Source organism: Onychostruthus taczanowskii, unplaced genomic scaffold (assembly GCF_017590055.1).
Source record: "Onychostruthus taczanowskii isolate IOZ18803 unplaced genomic scaffold, ASM1759005v1 scaffold11, whole genome shotgun sequence".
Classification (NCBI taxonomy): Eukaryota; Metazoa; Chordata; class Aves; order Passeriformes; family Passeridae; genus Onychostruthus; species Onychostruthus taczanowskii.
The window spans coordinates 423,367-442,784 of NW_024497629.1; the positions used below are offsets into that span (position 1 = coordinate 423,367).

General features: G+C 41.8%; 1 protein-coding gene across 2 annotated transcripts in view; it reads right to left on the bottom strand.

Moving 5' to 3' along the window:
• The window catches only part of PTCHD4 (patched domain containing 4), an 80,295-nt gene that overhangs the window by 43,255 nt on the left and 17,622 nt on the right, over positions 1-19,418 (bottom strand). For both annotated transcript variants that reach the window (XM_041421481.1, XM_041421470.1), the window contains exon 2: positions 11,821-12,301. In XM_041421481.1, coding sequence (XP_041277415.1) covers positions 11,821-12,301 — 481 coding nt within the window. The remainder of the gene's footprint in view (positions 1-11,820; positions 12,302-19,418) is intronic.

The following is a 19,418-nucleotide window of genomic DNA, read 5'->3' on the forward strand; positions in this document are numbered from 1 at the left end:
AGACGCTGGGGTTTTTTTTGAGATAGATGCTTGATTTATGGTGTTAAAAGATCTTTTACCATCATATTTTACATTAGGTTTCTTGAAAATAAAGTTGTTGGAATTTTTGTTCTTAAATCTTTTATCTAACAAAATGTATTTTTTTTTTGTGTTTACAATTTAAAAAATGAAATAAATTACTGGATATTTCCCTTTATTTATTTCCTGGCAACCTGATTTTTTTTTGCCCTTTTTTCTCTGATTTTTATTTTCCTCAGAGGAAAAATAAAATGAGGTTTTAGATTGGAACATAAATAACTTGAAAATTAGAAAAACTAGAAAGTTATCATTTTTTTCCCCTCAGGAAATAAAAGGTTTCCTGCTCGTGAACTACTGACATAATTCTTCACCATTTCTTTTCAATTGAATTTGTGAGAAATAACTGTCTAATTTTGCTGGACCTTGGTGATATTTGAATTGAAAACTTTAAGGTACTTGAATTAATTCAGGGCAGATGGTGGAAAAAGCTCATGGAAAAGCTGGAAGGCACCTCTTTTGAGGAGCACCTGAGGCTGAGGGTTTGCCAATATGAGCAGTGTACTCCATTTGCCTGTTTAAGCAAATAGGGGAACAGTTCACTGTTCCACACTGTGGAGGGAAAAGTGAAAAAACCTGATCTGCAGGTTAAAATTAGTCTCCATTTTTCAACAATTTCCCTAATGCTTTCACTTTTCCTTACTCATGTCAAATAAAACAATCCCCTCTGGGAATTAAAAGCCTTGCAATGTGATCCAGGAAAAGACACTGAAATTGATATTTGTGTCACTGATTGAAGAAATTAAAAGTATGTTTGTCTTTTCAAATAAACTTCGAGTAAAGTCCATGGAGACTTTCTCAATAGCTAAAATATAAAATTTCCTAAGGAAAGGATTATTTGCTATGCATTTGGCAATACAGTGGCAAGTCCTAGGGAAGTGGAATGCCAATGTGACAGGGTCAGGTAGAGGAGGTCACAAAAGACAAGAAAAAGTCTCCTGGATCACTGAAAATTTAAGAGCTGACAAGTGTCTTTTTCAGCTTGTGAACAAAATTCCCAAGTGGTTATCAATTTCATTGCTATAAAACTGAACCACATATACAGTTTTTTGTTTTTAAAAATATTAAATAAATTGATTGATGTTCTTGCCTTGTTTTGCCCAGTTTATGAATTTGGTCTTGTTTGTCCATCCTTAACCACCAATTACTTTAACACCTCCTGATGAATTTTAAAATAATCATAAATTTCTATACCTTTTTTTAAAAAATAGTCCATAAAGGGATTCCATTACTTTCTCTTCAGGGAAAGAATCAGTATATTAGAGGTCAAAATCCACGTAAGAGAGATCTTTTGAAACTTGCTTCATTAACTGCGTTGTCTGACTCCAAATAACCTAAGAAAGCATAACCTAAGAACATCTCCATCTATGATTATTAAAGCCTGCCCTGCTTCAATATCCTACCAAGGTTATTCATTTAAAAGCAGGCTAACTGCACGATAAAGTCCTTGCTGTTTCTCAGCTCTGTTGAGAGAGACATTGCAAGTCCAAATAAAGCTCAGACAGGGACTTTGACAAGGGCATGTAGTAACAGGACAAGGGGGAATGGCTTTAAACTGGAACAGGGTGGGGTTAGCTTAGATGGTAGAAAGAAATTCTTCCCTGTGAAGGAGGTGAGGGCCTGGAACAGGTTGCCCAGAGAAGCTGGAGATGTCCCATCCCTGCAAGTGTTAAGGATGGGTTGGACAGGGCTTGAGCAGCCTGGTTTAGTGGAAGATGTCCCTGTCCATGGAAGAGGAATTTGAACTGGATAATGCTTAAGATTCCTTCCAAGCCATTCTGTGATTCTATGATTCTACTTTTGCAGCAGAAGATGAGGTGAGCCCAGCAGTTACCACTCTAAAAAATGGCATCTAGAAATTGACTGGGAGTGTGATAGGAGGGATATTTGCACTGGTGGGTTGTTTTCCAAAATACTCAGCTTTTGTACAGCTCCAACATGGCATTTTCTGGTAATGCTTTCAAGAGAGCAGCCAGCATCTCTCCTTTGAAGCCTTCTCTTTCAGCTGCTCCCATAAGAAGATTGTGCTTTAGATGGGTTTGGGTTTTGCTCTTTGCCGTTTCCTTTTCCAGTGATATCTAGTCTAAGCACAAACAGGCTTTTTATTCCCAAGTCTCCCAGCCTAGCTTTAGAAGGTTTAAATTGCATTAGCAGAGATCTTTCTGTTAAACAGTTTCCAGTTATGGTGGAAGGACAGAAGGTTTCATTGCTCGGCACTCAGTATGCAGGGCACCTCCCCGCCCTCAGCTTCTTGCAACGCTATGTCTTCCCTGCAGGATAATAATTTCTCGAGAGTAACAGCAAAAATATCAGCTAGAAACTTAAGGAAATATAGAATTTTTCACCCTCTAGGGCATCACCAGGTGCATTAATCTGCCACTAGGTCCCCATTTATAAAACAATGCAGGGGCTCCCTCTAGTAGGTTGCGCCTGTGGTTTCTGAGTTTCTGCAAAGTTTGCAAAATGCTGTAATACTGAATGGTTTCATTGCAATGCTAGCACAATAGTTTTCTTTAAAAGCAGGATATCAACAGCAATGGAGTTCATAACACTAGGAAAAGCTATGATATTTAACATTTCCAGGGCAAATTTGCATTTGAATATAAATTGGGATATGTGTGTAGGGCAGGTCTAAGTGTCATACCAGGCTGTAGAGAAATACTTTTCTTCCTTGGACTTTAGGAATACAGAGTATGAGCAAAAAATTTCCTAGTGCTGAAATGCCAGGGATGACTGCAGGAAAATGCAAGGACAACATGCTGAGGCACAGTTATGTGTTCTCAGGGAATTCAGAATGATTTTAGAGACTGCTATGATTTAGAGACATGTAATGTGGCCATTGCATTCACCAGTGAAATTCAGCCACGTCTGGGTAAAAACCAGCACCTGCTTCCCAGAGCAGCACCTGCACAGTGCTTGGAGCCAGGCAGTGCTCACCAGCACTGCATCTGACCTGCACAGCAGCAGGAACTGGAGGAAGAGACAGATGCAATTATCCTCACTGAAAACCAGCCAAGACAGTGAGGACAGTGTGCTCCCTCTTGCAGAACAAAAACCAAAGAGCATTTTTAGTGATCCACAGCTGCAAAGGCCTGAGGTTTTCACCCTGTTCAGCCCTGTGCCTGCATCTTTAGCTGCTGCAGCTCTCCATGCCACTTTGGGCATCCAAAATAGCATCTTCTTCTTCATCTCACCATCAGATGAGTGTGGATGAAACATGACCTGTTTGTACACATCCAGCAGGACTAACACATGAAAATTCAGCTGTTATACCTGGCAGTACCTCTTCCTGAAGGCCAGGAACACAGGCACATGATGGTGGCATGAATAACACGGGCTGCTGCTGTCGTTTGTTGCAGTTCATGGAGCAGTGAACCCTGAGCTAGTGTGGGTCCTGCATGCTGGATGTGACTACAGGCAATTATCCCACCAAAGAAGAGAAGTCACTTCGTGGGAAGGAAATGGAGTGAAAAAGGATCAGGAATGGAAAGATAAAACTGAATTATTAAAAGCTGAACTAGCTAGTGGCTGCACAAAGGACATATAAATGATACAATACTGAGTAAAGTCTTTTTAGTTCATTTGGTATTTGCAATAGACTCCTTAAGCCTTTGATTCTGTGCAAAGTTTTTAACATTGCAGATGAATATAGCAGATAGATATTGATTTAGAACATTTGGCAAGTGGTCTATTTAGTATCCTTTTTCTAACTCTTTAGGGGAAAATCACCAGGCTAAAAGAAGGCAGCCATGGGAAAATTTCTTCACAAGTGAAATTTCTTTGTACCAATTTTTGAACCAGATTTTTAGCATGGTCATTAATTTTTATGCGTCTGCCTTATGGTTATGGTTTAATGTTGCAATATTATTCAAAATAATGAAGAAGTTTTAGCTAGCTGTATAAAAATCCAACCTTTTCTTCATCACACTGAATTTTGAGCTACAACCATATCTCACAGGAGTGAATTCCAGGGATGATTTGCACACAAAATGTATTACAGGAGAAAAACAAATATATTTGCTGGCTTTAGTTTTTGCTCAAAACCCAGAGGCACAATTTTGGATTTCCCTGCAGAGGATCATGGTATCTAAGGCAAGCAGACAGCCTGCTTGATGGAGCCTACAACATTCACTCTGTGCTGCCTTGAGTAAGAGCCCACTTTTCCTTCCCAGATCAAAAGAAGCAGCAGGGCAAGGCTGAATATTTCCACAACACACCAAAGAACACAGGACATATCCTCAGCCTACCCCACATCTGCTCTTTCCTGCAAATCCACCGTTCTCCTGCAGAGACCAGAAACCATCATCAATCTTCCTGTGTGTATGGAGCCCACAGGAAAGTGTGAATTAATAGTAAAATATCAGTGAGAAAAATATCTGGCAGGAAATTATATCCAAATTGAAATAAGCACAGCCCTACATATAAAATATCATAAAAGTGTTTGCATATACATAGTTACTGTGAAAAATTACACTCCACAGTTCAGCCAGACAAACCCTGGAGTTTATAGGTGCAAACTGCAGCAGTGGAAATCTTAAGAAATACCTTTATAAAGGCATGACTTTTTGAGCCCTGGAACAAACTATTGAGGTTAGGAATTGCTATTGGTACTATTCAAGGCTGGATTTGTCAGTGCTCCATTAAGGATGATATACATGGAGCTAAATAGTTTTTGCCACGAGGCAGCTCCTTTCCAGCCCAAATTAGCCAAAGGCAAATGTGATGTGCATCGATACATACTAAGCACAAGGAATGAAACTCCTGCTTTAATGAGATCAACACACAGAAATTGTGCATCAAAAAAAAACCTTAAATAACCCAGTCTCAGGAATAAACATTGCCATGGAAAAGTAGAAAAATGAAAGCAAGAACTGTTCAGACAAATATGTGAAGCATCTGAAGAGGAAATATCTTTTTCTATCAGAACTGATGTATTGATTGAGAAATAATCATATATTTGAAGTGCAAAAGCAAATAATTCTTTTCAGCCCGTGACTTTTCAAGCTTAAATCACGGTCTCTTCTTTTATCAACTCACTTTTTACAAAAGATTTTAGAAATACTTGCAGCAAACTAGAAGCAGTTCAAATGACAGCTACCAGCCTTTTAGCTGCAGGTGGAGAGCTGAGGAAGATGTTTTAATAATATTAACAACAATAGCAGACAACATTTTTGGAGACTTCTCTTGAGTTCCAACTAGAGACAGAAGCCAGACTTTACCTGCCTTTTCTCAAGCAACAAACACAGAAAATGTATTTTGTATTTGCTCTGTCATTACAGATCTGGCAGTAATGGTCTGTGCTTGGGCTGTGGTCCACAGGTGAATGCTTCAACCTGTGCTGAGCCTCAGAACCACTGACCTGCATCCCTGCAGCTCTGCAGCCCCACCATCCCTGGATGATGACATTTGGGTTGATAAGACACCTTCTGAAGAGTCTCTACAGGAAAAGAAGGGCTAGAATTCCACCTCTAAGGGATTCAAGGCAGTCTGTGCTTATCTGCTGTATCCATGTGTCTATGTCTTAGAACTTATGTATATCACAGAATCACAGAAGAGTCAATTAGTTTGGAAAAGACCTCTGAGGTTATTGGGTCCAGCCTGTGACTCAACCCCACCATGCTGAGTAGACCTGAGTGCCTCATTCCTTAAACACCTCCAGGATGGTGAATCTACCACCTCCCTGTGCAGCCTGTTCCAATGTTTGATCAACCTTTTTGTGAAGAAATTTGTTCTTGTGTCCAAACCAAATAGCCAACCTAAATGAGATCAACACACAGAAAAAGTGCATCCAATGAAGAACCTTAAATAACCCAGTCTAGGAATGAGCTTATTTTGCACCCAAAACCCACAAAATCTCAGGTGCAAAAGCCTAAGAAGTCACCCTTTTTCAGAGATGGATAAAACCTTCCAGAGATTAACACAGCTCATCCCAAACATCTACTAAGCAGTTTTCCAAATAGCTCTGAGCATTCCCATTTCTCTCTATTGCCTGCAAAGGAAATTGAGATTAAGGGGGGAACATTTGGGACACCTGGACTGGGTGCTACAAACCCTGCTGCTGGGACTGAGGCTGCCTGGGCTGCCTGGTGCATCCTTTCTGCTGGGTGTGAAGGCCCAAAGGATTGGCTCAGAGATAATCTCCCCTCATTGAGGAGAGGACAGTCCCAGTCCAGTTGCTTCTCCCTAACCATCACCACTTCAGGACATAGTTGCAGGACAAGGTTGCATGGTGAAAGTGCAGCAGACTATCCCAGAAAGGCTTTAGTCTTCTACTCAAATTCCAGGAAAGATTGTTCTTGGGTGAAATTTCTTTCCTATAGAAATGAAAAAAATCCCACCAACTGCAACAGGAAATAGACTTGTCAGGAAATATGCCATGTTATGGGGAAATCAACTTTACAAATATACAAATATGGAGAATTTCTAAACCCATTCATATGAATTATTTCTGTTAGATGTCCATCGAAATAGGTAATCTTAAAAAATTTTAAATTTTGCAATTTTTTCCCCTGTTGATTTTTTTGTTTGTTTTTGTTTTTTTATTCCCATTTTCTTCTGTAAAAGTCAATACAGAAACTTTATAATTAAGGACAAGGTGCTTCCAAGCCCTTAAAGATCTGCTGAATGAGTGGAGAAATGAACTGCTGTAACTTCTAAACAGCAGATTCGCTCAATTTCTAAGGCATGGAGGGTGGGAATTTATGTCAGGAGGGGTTGTTCTTTTGCTCCTCATCCAGATAGGAGGTGATGGTGCAACATGAGATTCATATGGGATTTGCTTTACTGCTGCATCAAAATGACAAACCTGTAGTCTGAGTCACTCTTGAAATGTTTCTGTCACATTTGTAATCAGAAAGTCCATTGCTTGAAGCAAAGGTTAGAATACTGTGATACTTCAGGTAAACTAGTGACAGCCTGTACTTTGGCTCTCACATTTGTCTTCTGAGGTTTGAAAAAAATAATTTCTCATCTGAACTAGGACTTTTTTTCTGCAATTTTCCATGACTCTGCTGCTAATATAATACTGTGACATCTCAAATTTACTGAAAGATGATCACCAATCATTATTTCAACAACTGCCATCTGAAAGAGGTTAGATGGCTTCTATCTGAAATGCTAATAACTGCTTGGAGTCTTGTCTGCTATTGCCTTGATTCCTCCTTCCATTTTAACAACTTGGGGAAGGAATAACGGGAAATTTTAACAGAATTCTGCACTGAAAGTACAATCTCTGCCATCCATCTTGAGCTCGTAAAACAGGCATGGGGCTACTGCTGGATACAGGCAACCCACTGGTTCTTAAAGCTTTTGTATCTCTTTACTACATCTCTACCAGCAATGTGGTTACTGGCAGGAGTGGCAGCAATACTGCAGTGTGTGGTAGGGCACTCAGTGAGATTAATGTTCCCTAAAGTGTCACACAAATAGCTGCTCCTACAAATATCTTATGGACTTCATTGTCTGGCCTTACAAATGACAGGAAATATTTCTCACATCCACTGTGGATTCAGCCTTCTAAGAAACACGTATATTTTACAGTACAAAAAGCGTAATTACACTATAATTATATTGTAGGTGGGTTTTTTTATCATAAGGTTTTCACTAATCTATATAATGAAGGACTTCATGGACTGGCCAAAAATAATTGCAATGTAAAATGATGTAATTGGTACACCTGCATTTAAAAATACACAGTCGGGACCTCAGCTGAGTTAAATCATTATCTCCCTGATGATATCAGTCTGGTTCCTGTGCATTAAAAAGCAGATCATGGGAGCAATAATATCTCAATTATGTAGTTAACCTTCTGGTTATATTAATTAGTGATGATTAGGCATGGGAAACCATAATTATGTCACATACATAACACCCTTTTGAAATTGCATATGACTCTAAACACAGAAGGCAGATGTGAACATCTAACCAAGGCTAGAACAAATCTGAAACTTAATTATATGACCCTCTATCTGTGTCTGAAACACAGCCAGTCATGACAGTTGTGCTGATGTTAAATTTGTAGAAGAAACTGCAAGTTTTATTTGTCCCAGAAGAGAAATGCAAGGTAGAATAGTCTTATATCCTGATTTCACATGCAGGTTATTAAATTCTGACTGAAAAAAAGACAAACCACTTTGACCCAATTCAGCTAATAAACAAGGAAGCTCTGAAACTAAAGAAGCACCTTTGCATTAACTCACAACATTTATCCATTTATCTGGAGTATGACCAGCTAAAAATCAGCCTCCCTTGCTCCTGTTTGCAGGAGATCCTGACAGCCAGAGAATTATCTGCAGGAGAATTTCCTGAATGACTGCACAAAAGTGGTGGGAGACACTGTACTGAGAAAACTTCCAAGGCAGCTGTCTGAGGAAACTATGGTTGGGAAGAGGGAGTCAGAGAAAACAGGATTTTCCACCACTGTCCTCATGTCTAACTTAAGATTGAAATTTTTCACCTTCAAGGATAAAGAAAAGCCAATCTGAGCTAACACTCTTCCCCCACTAGAGCAGAGATGTGCTTTATCCCAGCAGACCATTCCCTCACAGCAGGACTACAGTAAATAATTATGGTGGAGGACACTCCGTCTAAATTTAGAAAAATATTAAACATTCCACTTTTCTATAGGCTTCTGTCACCTACTGAAACCTACAGAAGCTCTGCACTAAAAGAGGAGATGTGGGCCTAGACATCCAGGCTTATTCAGATGGCAACATCCTGCCACCCTTGCAGGGAAAAGGACAAGCCCAGAATATCACACAATTTCCATTAAAATTAATCCTTGGAAAAATGAATGCTAGAAGAAACTGCATATTTGTGACCAAACAAATGTACTTTAAATGGATGGTTTGCAAATGTCAGGTTGAAGTGTTCCAAAGTTGGGAGCTGCCAGAATTAATGCTGCCTGTGTACTCTGCATTGTACTTGCAGGGTCTTTGTCACTGTTATTGCCTGGTTGTTTTTTTGCCTTTTTTTTTTTAATCTAAGTAACTTGACTTTGAAAGTTTGACTTGCAAATCTGGCATTTGCAGTTCAGGGAAAACCCACCTTGCACACCTTTTGTTCTATATTCACTCAATTACTATTTGATGTGCTGTTTGCTTTCTGCTGTGCCAGCAGCAAGGGACACTGGTACAGCGTGGGCCAGGGTTGTTTATTGACCCACAGAATCAACAGTCTTGGGGTCTGCACTGTTTCTGCTCTGGGCTGTCAGATCAGTCCCTGACAGCCAGTGCAGCAGAAAACCCTGCCCAGTAAGGCCCAGGTGAGTGAGGTCCTGGGTGTATTCTGGGCAGAGCAAAGTCTCATTAGGGGGCAGTGTCCCTTAAGGGACTAAAGGCACATGGCACTTTGCAGATTATAACCCAGTTAGAATTTGGTAAGACATTCTGCCTGTCTTTTCCTCCACTAAACTGTAAAAGTGTTGTCTAATATTTATAAGCAGCAGTTCCCAAGCATTGCAAGCTGTTCTGTAATGATATTTTCAATTCAGTCTGAGACTCCTGAATGAAATTTCTGAAGAAGTTACATAAATGCTTTCTTTTTTAACCTGAATTGCATTCAATATAATATTATAGAAACAATCCTTGTAAACATCTCACTTCAAGAAAGGTTGTTTTTTCTTTTCCTTTTGCTCTTGGCAGTGGCTGTGACAAGAATGACAGAGCAAAACACAACACAAAGTTATAAATGCTGCTTTTCCTAAGACAGCAAACAAAGTCATGGACTACCAAGGTGGAAAACTGAGGTACTCTGCTTTCAGAAACTCTGACCTGTGTCTCACCCTGGGGCTACAGAGAAGGTTTAAATTGAGGAGATCCTTTGGGAGTGACAAGTCTGGGACCTATCAAGCAAAGAGAATGTTCTACTCATCTCTCCAGCCATCTAAAAAGGGACACTGGCAGAGGAATATGCAATTTAAGGAAGGTGCTTTTCATTGCTTTAGGGTTTTTTCACCATGACTTCAATTTGCTGCATAAGCAAGGCAGTGTCTTTTGGTTCCTCCTTTGATATGCACCTCCTGGCACACAAAGAAAAGGTTGCCAAAATCTGATAACAAGCATGACCCCTCCCTTCACTTCATCCCTTTCTCCATTCTTTGTTTCCTAAACCCACCCCCCTCGCACAGGTCAGGATCCATCCCTCACAACCTGGCACGTTCTCTGCTGGCTTCCTTCCCTTTCCCCATCTCAGCACTTTCTTTCCATCAACTCCTCTGGTACCACAGAGCCATGCACAACATCTGAAGAGCTGGCACAGGGCAGTCCATGTCAGGGGCATTGCCACAGTGCAGACGACTGAACAAGAGGCTTTAGCACAGCCTTGTTTATCACTGTTAATGAGGCTGAACCAAACGTGCAATTCCTTGGGGTCTTTTGAACCACTCCTCTCTTTCCCTTCTGGAATGTTGACCAATTCCTCCATTCCAGTCCTTCCCACCTTATGTAGCTGCTCCAGAGATTCTGAGAGCAGGACTGATGACTCCGCAGCTCTGCCCTTTTGTTTAGTGACACATATGCATTATTAGGGGCTAGATTAAATAGGAGGTTGGGACTGGGGATGCATACACCCACAGGAGTTTTCTTAAGGGAAGATAAGAAAATATGGTCTTTTGGGAGACTGAGGTTTTAAGGAAAGTATAAGACCTTTTTTTAAACCTTGACTCTGGCTTGTGACTTTGCATATTTAGTTGACTCTTACCATAACACAGTACTTGATTTGAGGACTAGAATCATGAATGGCACTTAAGAAATTAGCTGTTAAAATGCAGAGCTCTGGCCACAGGGAAGATTCTCTGCCACCTGAAATCAAGCATGAAGACGTTTAGTTCTGGGCTGCCACCACTGAGATTTTGCACAGAGTTGTCACTGGGGTTCAGACTCATGGTATGGCAAAACTTTAACAAACTTGGATGTGAGGGCACTAAAAAATGCTGCCTTCATGGCTGAGCTGGGCACCTTTCCTTCTGCCTTTCCAATGCAACTTCTCAGCAAACTCATCAACCACATGGATGTACCGGAAGTGCTTGGAACCAAACAGTACCAGAAAGCAACTGATTGAAAGTAATTCTTCTGCCTAAAGATCTGGGTATTACATTTGTTCTTCTTCCACACCTTCCCCTGTCTGGGTGCCACGCAGAGGAAATCTGTGCAGCTGATCTGGGATTTCACAAACCAAGGGATTATGCGCCACGGATCCTGACAGGCCCCTGTGCTCACAGCCTGGCAAGTACCACAACTGTAATCTCCTCTCTGAGATAAAGTCCATCAATCTTATTCTTACACCAACCTCTCCCTCTTGAGGCAGAGCTCGAAGAAAAGCCCTTCTTGGGAAGGATGTTAAAATCTGCCCTTCCTTGGTACCCTCCTGTTTAACTTACTCTTTTGGCTGGCCTCCCATCAAAGTTGGGTCAACACATATCCATTTGTCTGCTGAGCTGACTAGTTTTCAATAACAATTTCTCCTTCATTCTGTAACAGAGATCAATAGAACTACCCCTCTCTCATGTTGGCTGAGATTCCAAGAATGCAATTTGCTTTTTATTATTGCTACTGCTTTGTTTTGTTTCAATTTTTCTTTTTTTTTTTTTTTTTCTTTTTTTTTTGGCAAGGCACAGGTCAATTTAGAAAGATGAAAATGACTTAGACTTTCACTCAAAGTAAAATCTGCACTTTATAACCCAGGATGTAATTTACAATTCTGTCATTAAACTATGTTAATCCTATTATTATGAAGATAAATAATTACCCATAGCGAAGAAAGGGATTCCCAACAGAGTAGAATTATATTTTCCATCAGTAATGAAAAATATCCCTGCCGCAGTGACACTGGAAATACAGATAGTGAGCACTCCCAGGAGTCCCAGGAAAGGTTTGCTACGCAGACAGTCCTTCATGGAGCTTGAGAGGGTAGCAGTCAGGAGAATCAGCATCAGGCTCACCAAAATCTTGCCCCTGGCCAAGAGACTGGTCTGGTGAAAGTCCTTCCAGAGGCTAAAGGATGCTAATGAGTAGAGCTGCAGATCCTGGTGATCCAGCTGCATCTTGTGCATCAGTTTACAGAATTCGCTCTCCCACTTCTCCCCAATCAGGTCCTGGGTGACAGAGCCATACGTTTGGAGGTAGTAAGTGATTTGGATGGCTCTGGCTGATTTGACTCTCTGGTCCTTGCTGTTTGGCACTTCCATTACCCCTCCAAGCTGGTGGCCAATGAAACTGCTCCTTCCATCCTGGGAGAGAAAGCAGAAAAGATGAGCGTGTGGTTATCGTGCTTATGATGTGATGCAGAGATAGACTCTGTCTCCTCTCACAGACATGCCAAGAGCTCTGCTCAGACACTACTGCACTCAACAAGAGCCCTGCCATTCACCTCCCTGGGCTTTGGGATCTGTCCCTGCTCCCTGCCACAACTCTGTCTTACTCATTGTAGGCTCATCTGCATTTCTGTGCTGCAGTTCAGGAATTCCCAGTTCATTGCAGTGTCAGGAATTCCCAGATATCCAGGACCAAATTGTTGCATGCAAGCTCCTCACCCCATGGGAGAGGATGACCTTCCACATTTAACTGATGGACAATGACAAATCTCCAATTACTACAAAAAGTTTGAGATGAAAAATAATTTCTGCATGATTTGTGATTTCTTGACACATTGGAAATGATTTTTAGAAGTTGGAAATGTACAGCAAATTAATTCTGATTCCTCAGGATACAGACAGATCCACAAAGTTTAATAGCTATTCTGTCTCCAGAAAAATATAATTAAAGTCAGATGTTTTGAATTGTTAACTTGAGATTTCATGGATTTATATCAGTGGCACAGAGAAAATAACCTACCTTAAGCCTAAATTTAACCAGGATTTGTGTTTTTTATACATTTCAAGAGTATAAACCTTACTCTGGTCTCACTTATTTCAGTAAATGCTAGGACATATCAAACTCTGTGACAATCAGTAAAGGACACAAGTCCACTCAGCCTCTGTCTGTTATAAAGAGCAGGCCATTGTTTTCTGTAAATTTATCTGGCTCCATTATTTTTTTTTCTTTTATTGTTGGAAGGATTTAATAAGAAAGGTCCTGTAAGAAAGGTCCTCTCTGTGAAGCCACTGGTTGCAGGATGTATGTGCCCATTCCAAGACAGAGGAAGCCTGTGTTGGTTTAGAAGATGAAATCCAGTTGCAAACTGAGGAATCAGACTCAATGATAAAACTGTCCCAGCACAAGTAATCTCTTTGATCAAAAATTATAAATCCAGGGATTGTCTTTTGCACACCAAGTAATGTTTTGCTTTCTCCTCAACATAAATTATAAGTTTTCAGATTTATTCCTCTAGTATTTAATAAAAACAAAATTATCAAGACATTGATATCTAAAGTACCTTGCAGCAGTGCTTTCTTATATGAGATAACATTCTTTGCCTAGACACACTACTGGAATAAGCTGAAAGCTTGAATTTGGGAGAGGCTCTGCCCTCCACACGCACACATGGAAGCAGTCATCTGCAAAAGGCCAGAACCATTTGGGAGAGACACTTTAACATGTACTGCATCCAGCTTTACCCATTTGTAGAAGCACCTGTGCTGCATGCATGTTATTATCTGAAATTGCCACACCTGCTCATAGCAATGATCCCCATCCTAAGGAAAAATCAGCAAAATGAGGCTTTATAAAATTTAGATGTCTTCCAGCATGTTGACTCAGAGCAAATAAATAGCAGAAATTGGGAGACTGTTTAAAATGTTTTATGTACTCACCTTGCCTTCAATCAGGTATGTAAAGGAGGTAATCCTCCCACTGAGAAATTTCTCCCTATGCCTACTTTCATGGCAGGAGCTCATGCTGTTCCCAGCTTTGCCTGACACAGCCCAGGGAATGTGACAAAGTGCTTTTCAGAAGTTCATTTTTTTCCCTATTCCCAGTTGTTATTTCCCACCAAAATAGCGGCTTCTGGCAAGGGTATCCTGGCACGAGCTGACACAAAAGGTGAACTGCAGTCTAGTGCCAGCTTCCCAAATCACCTGGAGCCTCATTGCAAATGTCACATAAGCAGAAACAGCTAGCACAGAGGGGCAGCTGCTGCTGTTCAGACTCCAAAAAATCCTCACCCCCAGCATTTCATGCTCGAATCCTGTTAGGATTTTTTATTCCTACTCTCTCTAAGGAGAGGTCACACCTAACGCTCAAACACTCACAAAAAGTGCATTTCCAAGCTGGTAATTAAGGCTTGAGCAATGCAGTCCTGGCTCACACTGGATGCAACTTTGCAGCTAAAAATCCCCACTTGGCACCGCTTTGAAATTTTGGAGAGAAATTTCCCATTTCCTCAGTGTCTGGGCAGAGCTGACATTCAGAGGCTTGCAGGCGCTGCAGGATTCTCTAGCAGCACAGCTCCCAGCCCAGGCAGAGCACTGTAATTCAGGTTTCATTGATTCACTATGCAGCAGGCACGGCAAGGTTATGGGAAACTTTGTGATGACCATCTGCCTTCCCCTGCAGAGGGTGCAGCGAGCGACGGCAACATTTCAAAGGAGGCAGCAGAGCAGGCACAAATAAGTCATGTTCTGCTGTATCTCCTGTGAAACAGCAGATAACAGCGATTTTTTACACTGATGTACAATAGGGCACCCAGCTCATATGTCAGCAAAATAGAGAGTAAGCTTTCAGATGGAATTGAGGAAATCACAGGCGCCGGATTGCTGTGAGAACATATTGTCTGTTTCCTTCTTTCTGGAGGCAAACTGTTTCCTATCTAAGCAAGGGTTTTGCCTTTGCTGCAGTTAACCATGAACATGGCACCACAGTACTTGGGCAAATGGGGCTTTTCTCTGATACAGCTCTTGGAGAATAACAGAATCATAGAACAGCTTGGATTGGAAGGGACCTTAAAAATCATCTCTTTCCAAGCCCCTTGCCATGGGCAGGGACACCTTCTACTAGTCCAGATTGTTAAAGACCTTGTCCAACCTGTCCTTGAAAAGGTCCAGGGTTGGGGCAGCCACAGCTTCTCTGCAGTGGTTACAATCCTAGAGAAGAAATTAGGAGGAACACAGTCTTTTGTTCACCCCATTTTATGAATAACAACTGATGTGTAGGAAAATAGAGACCCAGTGCTGCTAACATGAATTTCAGCACCTCCCAGAGTCCAAGGCAGGGACCTACCTGTTCTTGGTGTCCCATGGGAGCTTCAGAGGAGTTATCCACTGCCCCAAGTTCTCCGTTGTCCTCCAGGACCAACTGAGTGAAAGAACAAGGCATGCAGGGCTAAGCTCCTGAACTAAGCCTAGGGTCTGGGAGACAAAATGTTCCCAAAACGACTTGTGTAAGTGATGCCTGAAGAGCCAGGCAGGTTTTGAATAAGATTCCACATAGTTCTTAATAGAAAAAAAGGTGCTTTCTGCTGATAATTAGTGCATCCTTCCTGGTATATACCTACATGCTGCTGTTTTTTTCATAACATGTTTTGATGTTTTAGACTACAGACCCCTTACACTGTTTACCTACGTCTGCTGCTACTCTTTGATACTATATACAGAAGAAGAAACCCCCCAAAATAGGTAATAATAATAGTTATTGGTTGTACATTATTTTATACCCATGTATCTCCAGAGGACGTACAACAGAAGATGCTAATTGGCTTTAGCAAGGTCATTTGCATGCTTGGAATCTTGTTTCAAATTCTCAGGCTGTGTCTACGTGTCTTTCTCTTTCTTTTCTTTTTTAATTTAAAAAAAATATCTGATGAAGTCTTAACAGTGTCTATTCTTCCAGATTCTGATGGCAGATAATTCTCTCCAGACCTGAGTATCTTTAAAGATGCAATGAAATATAGATCACCTGCTGGGGCATGTGATATTTCATCTAAAACAGGGGGCAAGCAAAATTCTTTGCTTCAATGGACATTATTAAATTGTTTTTTGTGTTCTCTCTTCTCTTTTTCTAGTTGCCTCAAAGCCATTTGATATATTTAGACTCTGAAAGGGAGGAGAATGAGAGCTAAGATGAGAGACATGAACAGCTTCACCTTCCTTTTCCCCCAGCATGATGGACTTTGCCACCTGTGTCGATGCAGACCTGACCTTGCTTGTGGTTGAAAATCCAAACTCCTTGTTTGTTCAGCAGCATGATTCACTAATTGTGAATGAATGGGTACAGAATAAACCCCTACTATGTTTTAGGCTGGAAACTTATCTGTAAAGGATGCTTGGACCCTTAATTTGCTAACAAGTGGCATGGGAAGTTCGACTTGCTCCAGAGCTGAGGGCCTCTCAGGTTAAAGGAAACCAGCTGCTCCTACTGAGCTAAATATCTTCTGCTAGTGATAATAGTAGTAGGCACAGATCCTCTCAGCACGCAGCCCAGAGGGACACTAGAAATACTCTCCCAATACTAAAATTACCTGTGGCCATTTTTTTGTTTCCTTGATAATTTCAGTGTAGCTGCTGCAGGCCCAGCTCCCACCTGGGGGTTCCATGTGGTCACCGCAGCACCAGCCCTGGGCAGGGCCTTGCCCTCTGCTGGGGGGTTTTCTTTGTCCAAAATTACTCTAAGTTAGGAAGAAAGGGGTTGTAGTCAGTGCAGAGAATGGCAGGGAGGGCCAGCTGTGGGGATTGGCACTCCAAAACCCTGAGGGATAGGGTTTAGTGGTGGGCCTAGTGGTGGCAACTCAATGGTTGGACTTGGTGATCTTAGAGGTCTTTTTGAAAACAAATTATTCTATCGTTGATCTCTGCTCCAAATGGCATCAGACTCCTCTGGCTTTCCTCTCACAGGAAAAAGGGAGGGTTTGAGCTATTTTTGAGAGGGCATGGCTTCTACCTCCTTAGCACCTTGATTAGCAGAGGTTGGGCTGGTGAGGGTTTTAAAACTCTTTTCAGATCTCTGTCAATGAGGAAAGGAGCCCTTGTTCCTTACTGCTTGTTCACTCTCATTCATGTACACCTGCAGGACCTTAGCCAGCAAACCTATCTCTATTTTTATTTTTCTTTAACTGCTTCCTCTCATCAGCTGGAGTGATAGATCATTATCAAGGTACATTATAGAAATGTTAGGATAAAGCATGCCATCCTGCTTGCATGCTATTTTATCTTAAAAGCTTAAACTCTTCGACAGAGGGCAACCAGGAATGTCTGCTGAAATACATTGTGTGATAAACATCCTAATGAAACCAATGCAGTTGTTTCTCCCTCTGATAAGGACATTCCTACTCTACTGTAGGTCACAGAAAGTATTATGCTAAAAACCACAGAAGCAAGTTGCTTTTCAACCAGCTGCCAATTTTCAAAGTAAAAAAAAAAAAGTAATAAAAAATTTAAATCCCCTTTCATTTAGGGTTTAACATATTGGGCTGCTCATGTTCCTTTCAGCCTCACTGTAAAACTTTGGAGGAAGGTTTTTTCTCCTCAATCAAACAGATTTTTCTGTCCCTGTCCCTAGCACAGTAGTACAGTTATGCATGGAGATCTTGTACCAGTCGATCCTTGTTACACAGCCACCCATTACCAAAAATTCTTGCAGCATTCCTTTCCAGAACAAAGCACGTAATGCTGATTCATGTCAGCATTTTCCCACATTTTCATGTAGCAGTTTTCCTGCCCTTGCAGCTGTGTAGGTGCTCCTGCACTGTTTGCTGTGCAGCTGTTCTGTATGGATGAAGGATGGAGGGAGTATCCAGAGCAGGTGAACACTGAGGGCAGCACATTTGAGGTGGAGCTGCACCTTGTCTGGCTGGGAACAGGGACAGAGCCATGGCCAAGGGGTCTGTTCACACAGCAAAAATGAATTGTATGAAAGTGGCCATGAGACGTTATCCAGGAAGTAATTGTCCCTGCTGCAATAAAGAAGAATTCATTTATTTCTGGCTACCCAGCAATGATGAGGCTCAGCTCACCAGCTGGCCAAGAAAATTTGGTTTATAGTCACTGTAAAGAATCAAGCACATCTAAAGGATGAACTGCTGCGTCCTGAGGTACAGGTCAGAAGCATATTTGTTCTCTGCAGTTGCCTGTCTCTCTCTCCTTAAAGCAGAGGCATGAGATTACTGGAGACTTGGCCCCAGATTTTATTATGCTAAAAACTGCCTGACCTGCCTTGTAATGACAATGGCAGACATGGTTCATGCCAGCCCCTTCAAAGACATGTCCTGCTGGTTAACAAACCCACAGCCCTTCAGCCCCTTCCCAGGGAAATCATGGACTTCTAGGGTGATTTTTAAGTGAGAGCACCCAAAAGGGAGCATAAAAGAAGCAAGAACAGATGAAAAGTGTTTAAAGAGGCATATATTGTAGTTTAATAACAGAGAATAAGAGAAATATCCCTAGAAGTAAATCAAATTATGGAAGAATTCATAAGTGTGCAATAGCAAAGTGTGATTGCCATTAGAGAGCTTTTCTCTTTGGAAGAGCTTCAGGTTGTTTCTGAGTGGTGCTCCTCACCTTGTTCCTTCAGTGTCACCCTGTCAGGTTTTCTGAGAATCACAGTGTGATCAGGGTTTGAAGGGACCTTTGAAGGTCACGTGGATGAACCCCCTGCAATGAGCAGGAACATCTTCATCTAGGTCACATTGCTCAGCCACGTCCAGCCTGGGCATGAATCTTTCTAGGAATGAGGCATCCACCATCTCTTTGGACAAGCTGTCCCTGTGTCACATCACCCTCAACTGGCATCTCTCAAGGCAAGGGAAGGACAGAAGGGAAAGAAAAAAGGCTCTAACATCACCTTCTTCTTCCCTTGCACATCCCTCTGGGAAGAAAATACGAGATAAGCTCTCTCCCTCCTACACCAGCTTCACTCCACTTCCCTCCTAGCTGTATTTCATCTTTACATCCTTTGCAACCCCCCATCATTCTTTGTCCTATCATCAAGCTCTTCGTTGCTCAACTGATCCCTTCATCAACAAGGTCAGATTCCCATTCAGTCCATCTCAGATCCCATCCCAGATCCTTTTGGAAAAGAGGAATAGATTAACTGCCCAGCAGAGCTTTGTCCCCAGCTGTCCTGAACAGCACCCGTGCACCCAAGGACACTGTGGTGTCCTTGAAGCTGATGAGCAATACCCACGTGGGCTGTGATCATTCATCTCCCTAGGTGGGAAGGGTGCTGGGAGATGGGGGGGGGGGAGGGGAGGTGTGTGGTCACAGACAGCACAAGGAGAACTGCAAGCGCTGGGGAATAATTTTGGGCTACAGCTGATCTCTCTCCCTTTTTCTTCTCTGCCCTCCATCAGGAGCAGGACACAGGCACAGCAGTGAGACAGCTTTGGCACAGACTGGTCAGGCAGGTGAGCTGGTGTCAGCACCCCAGTCTCATGAGATGGGTGCAGGGGTGAAGGTCACAGCTCTCTTTGGATGCCCA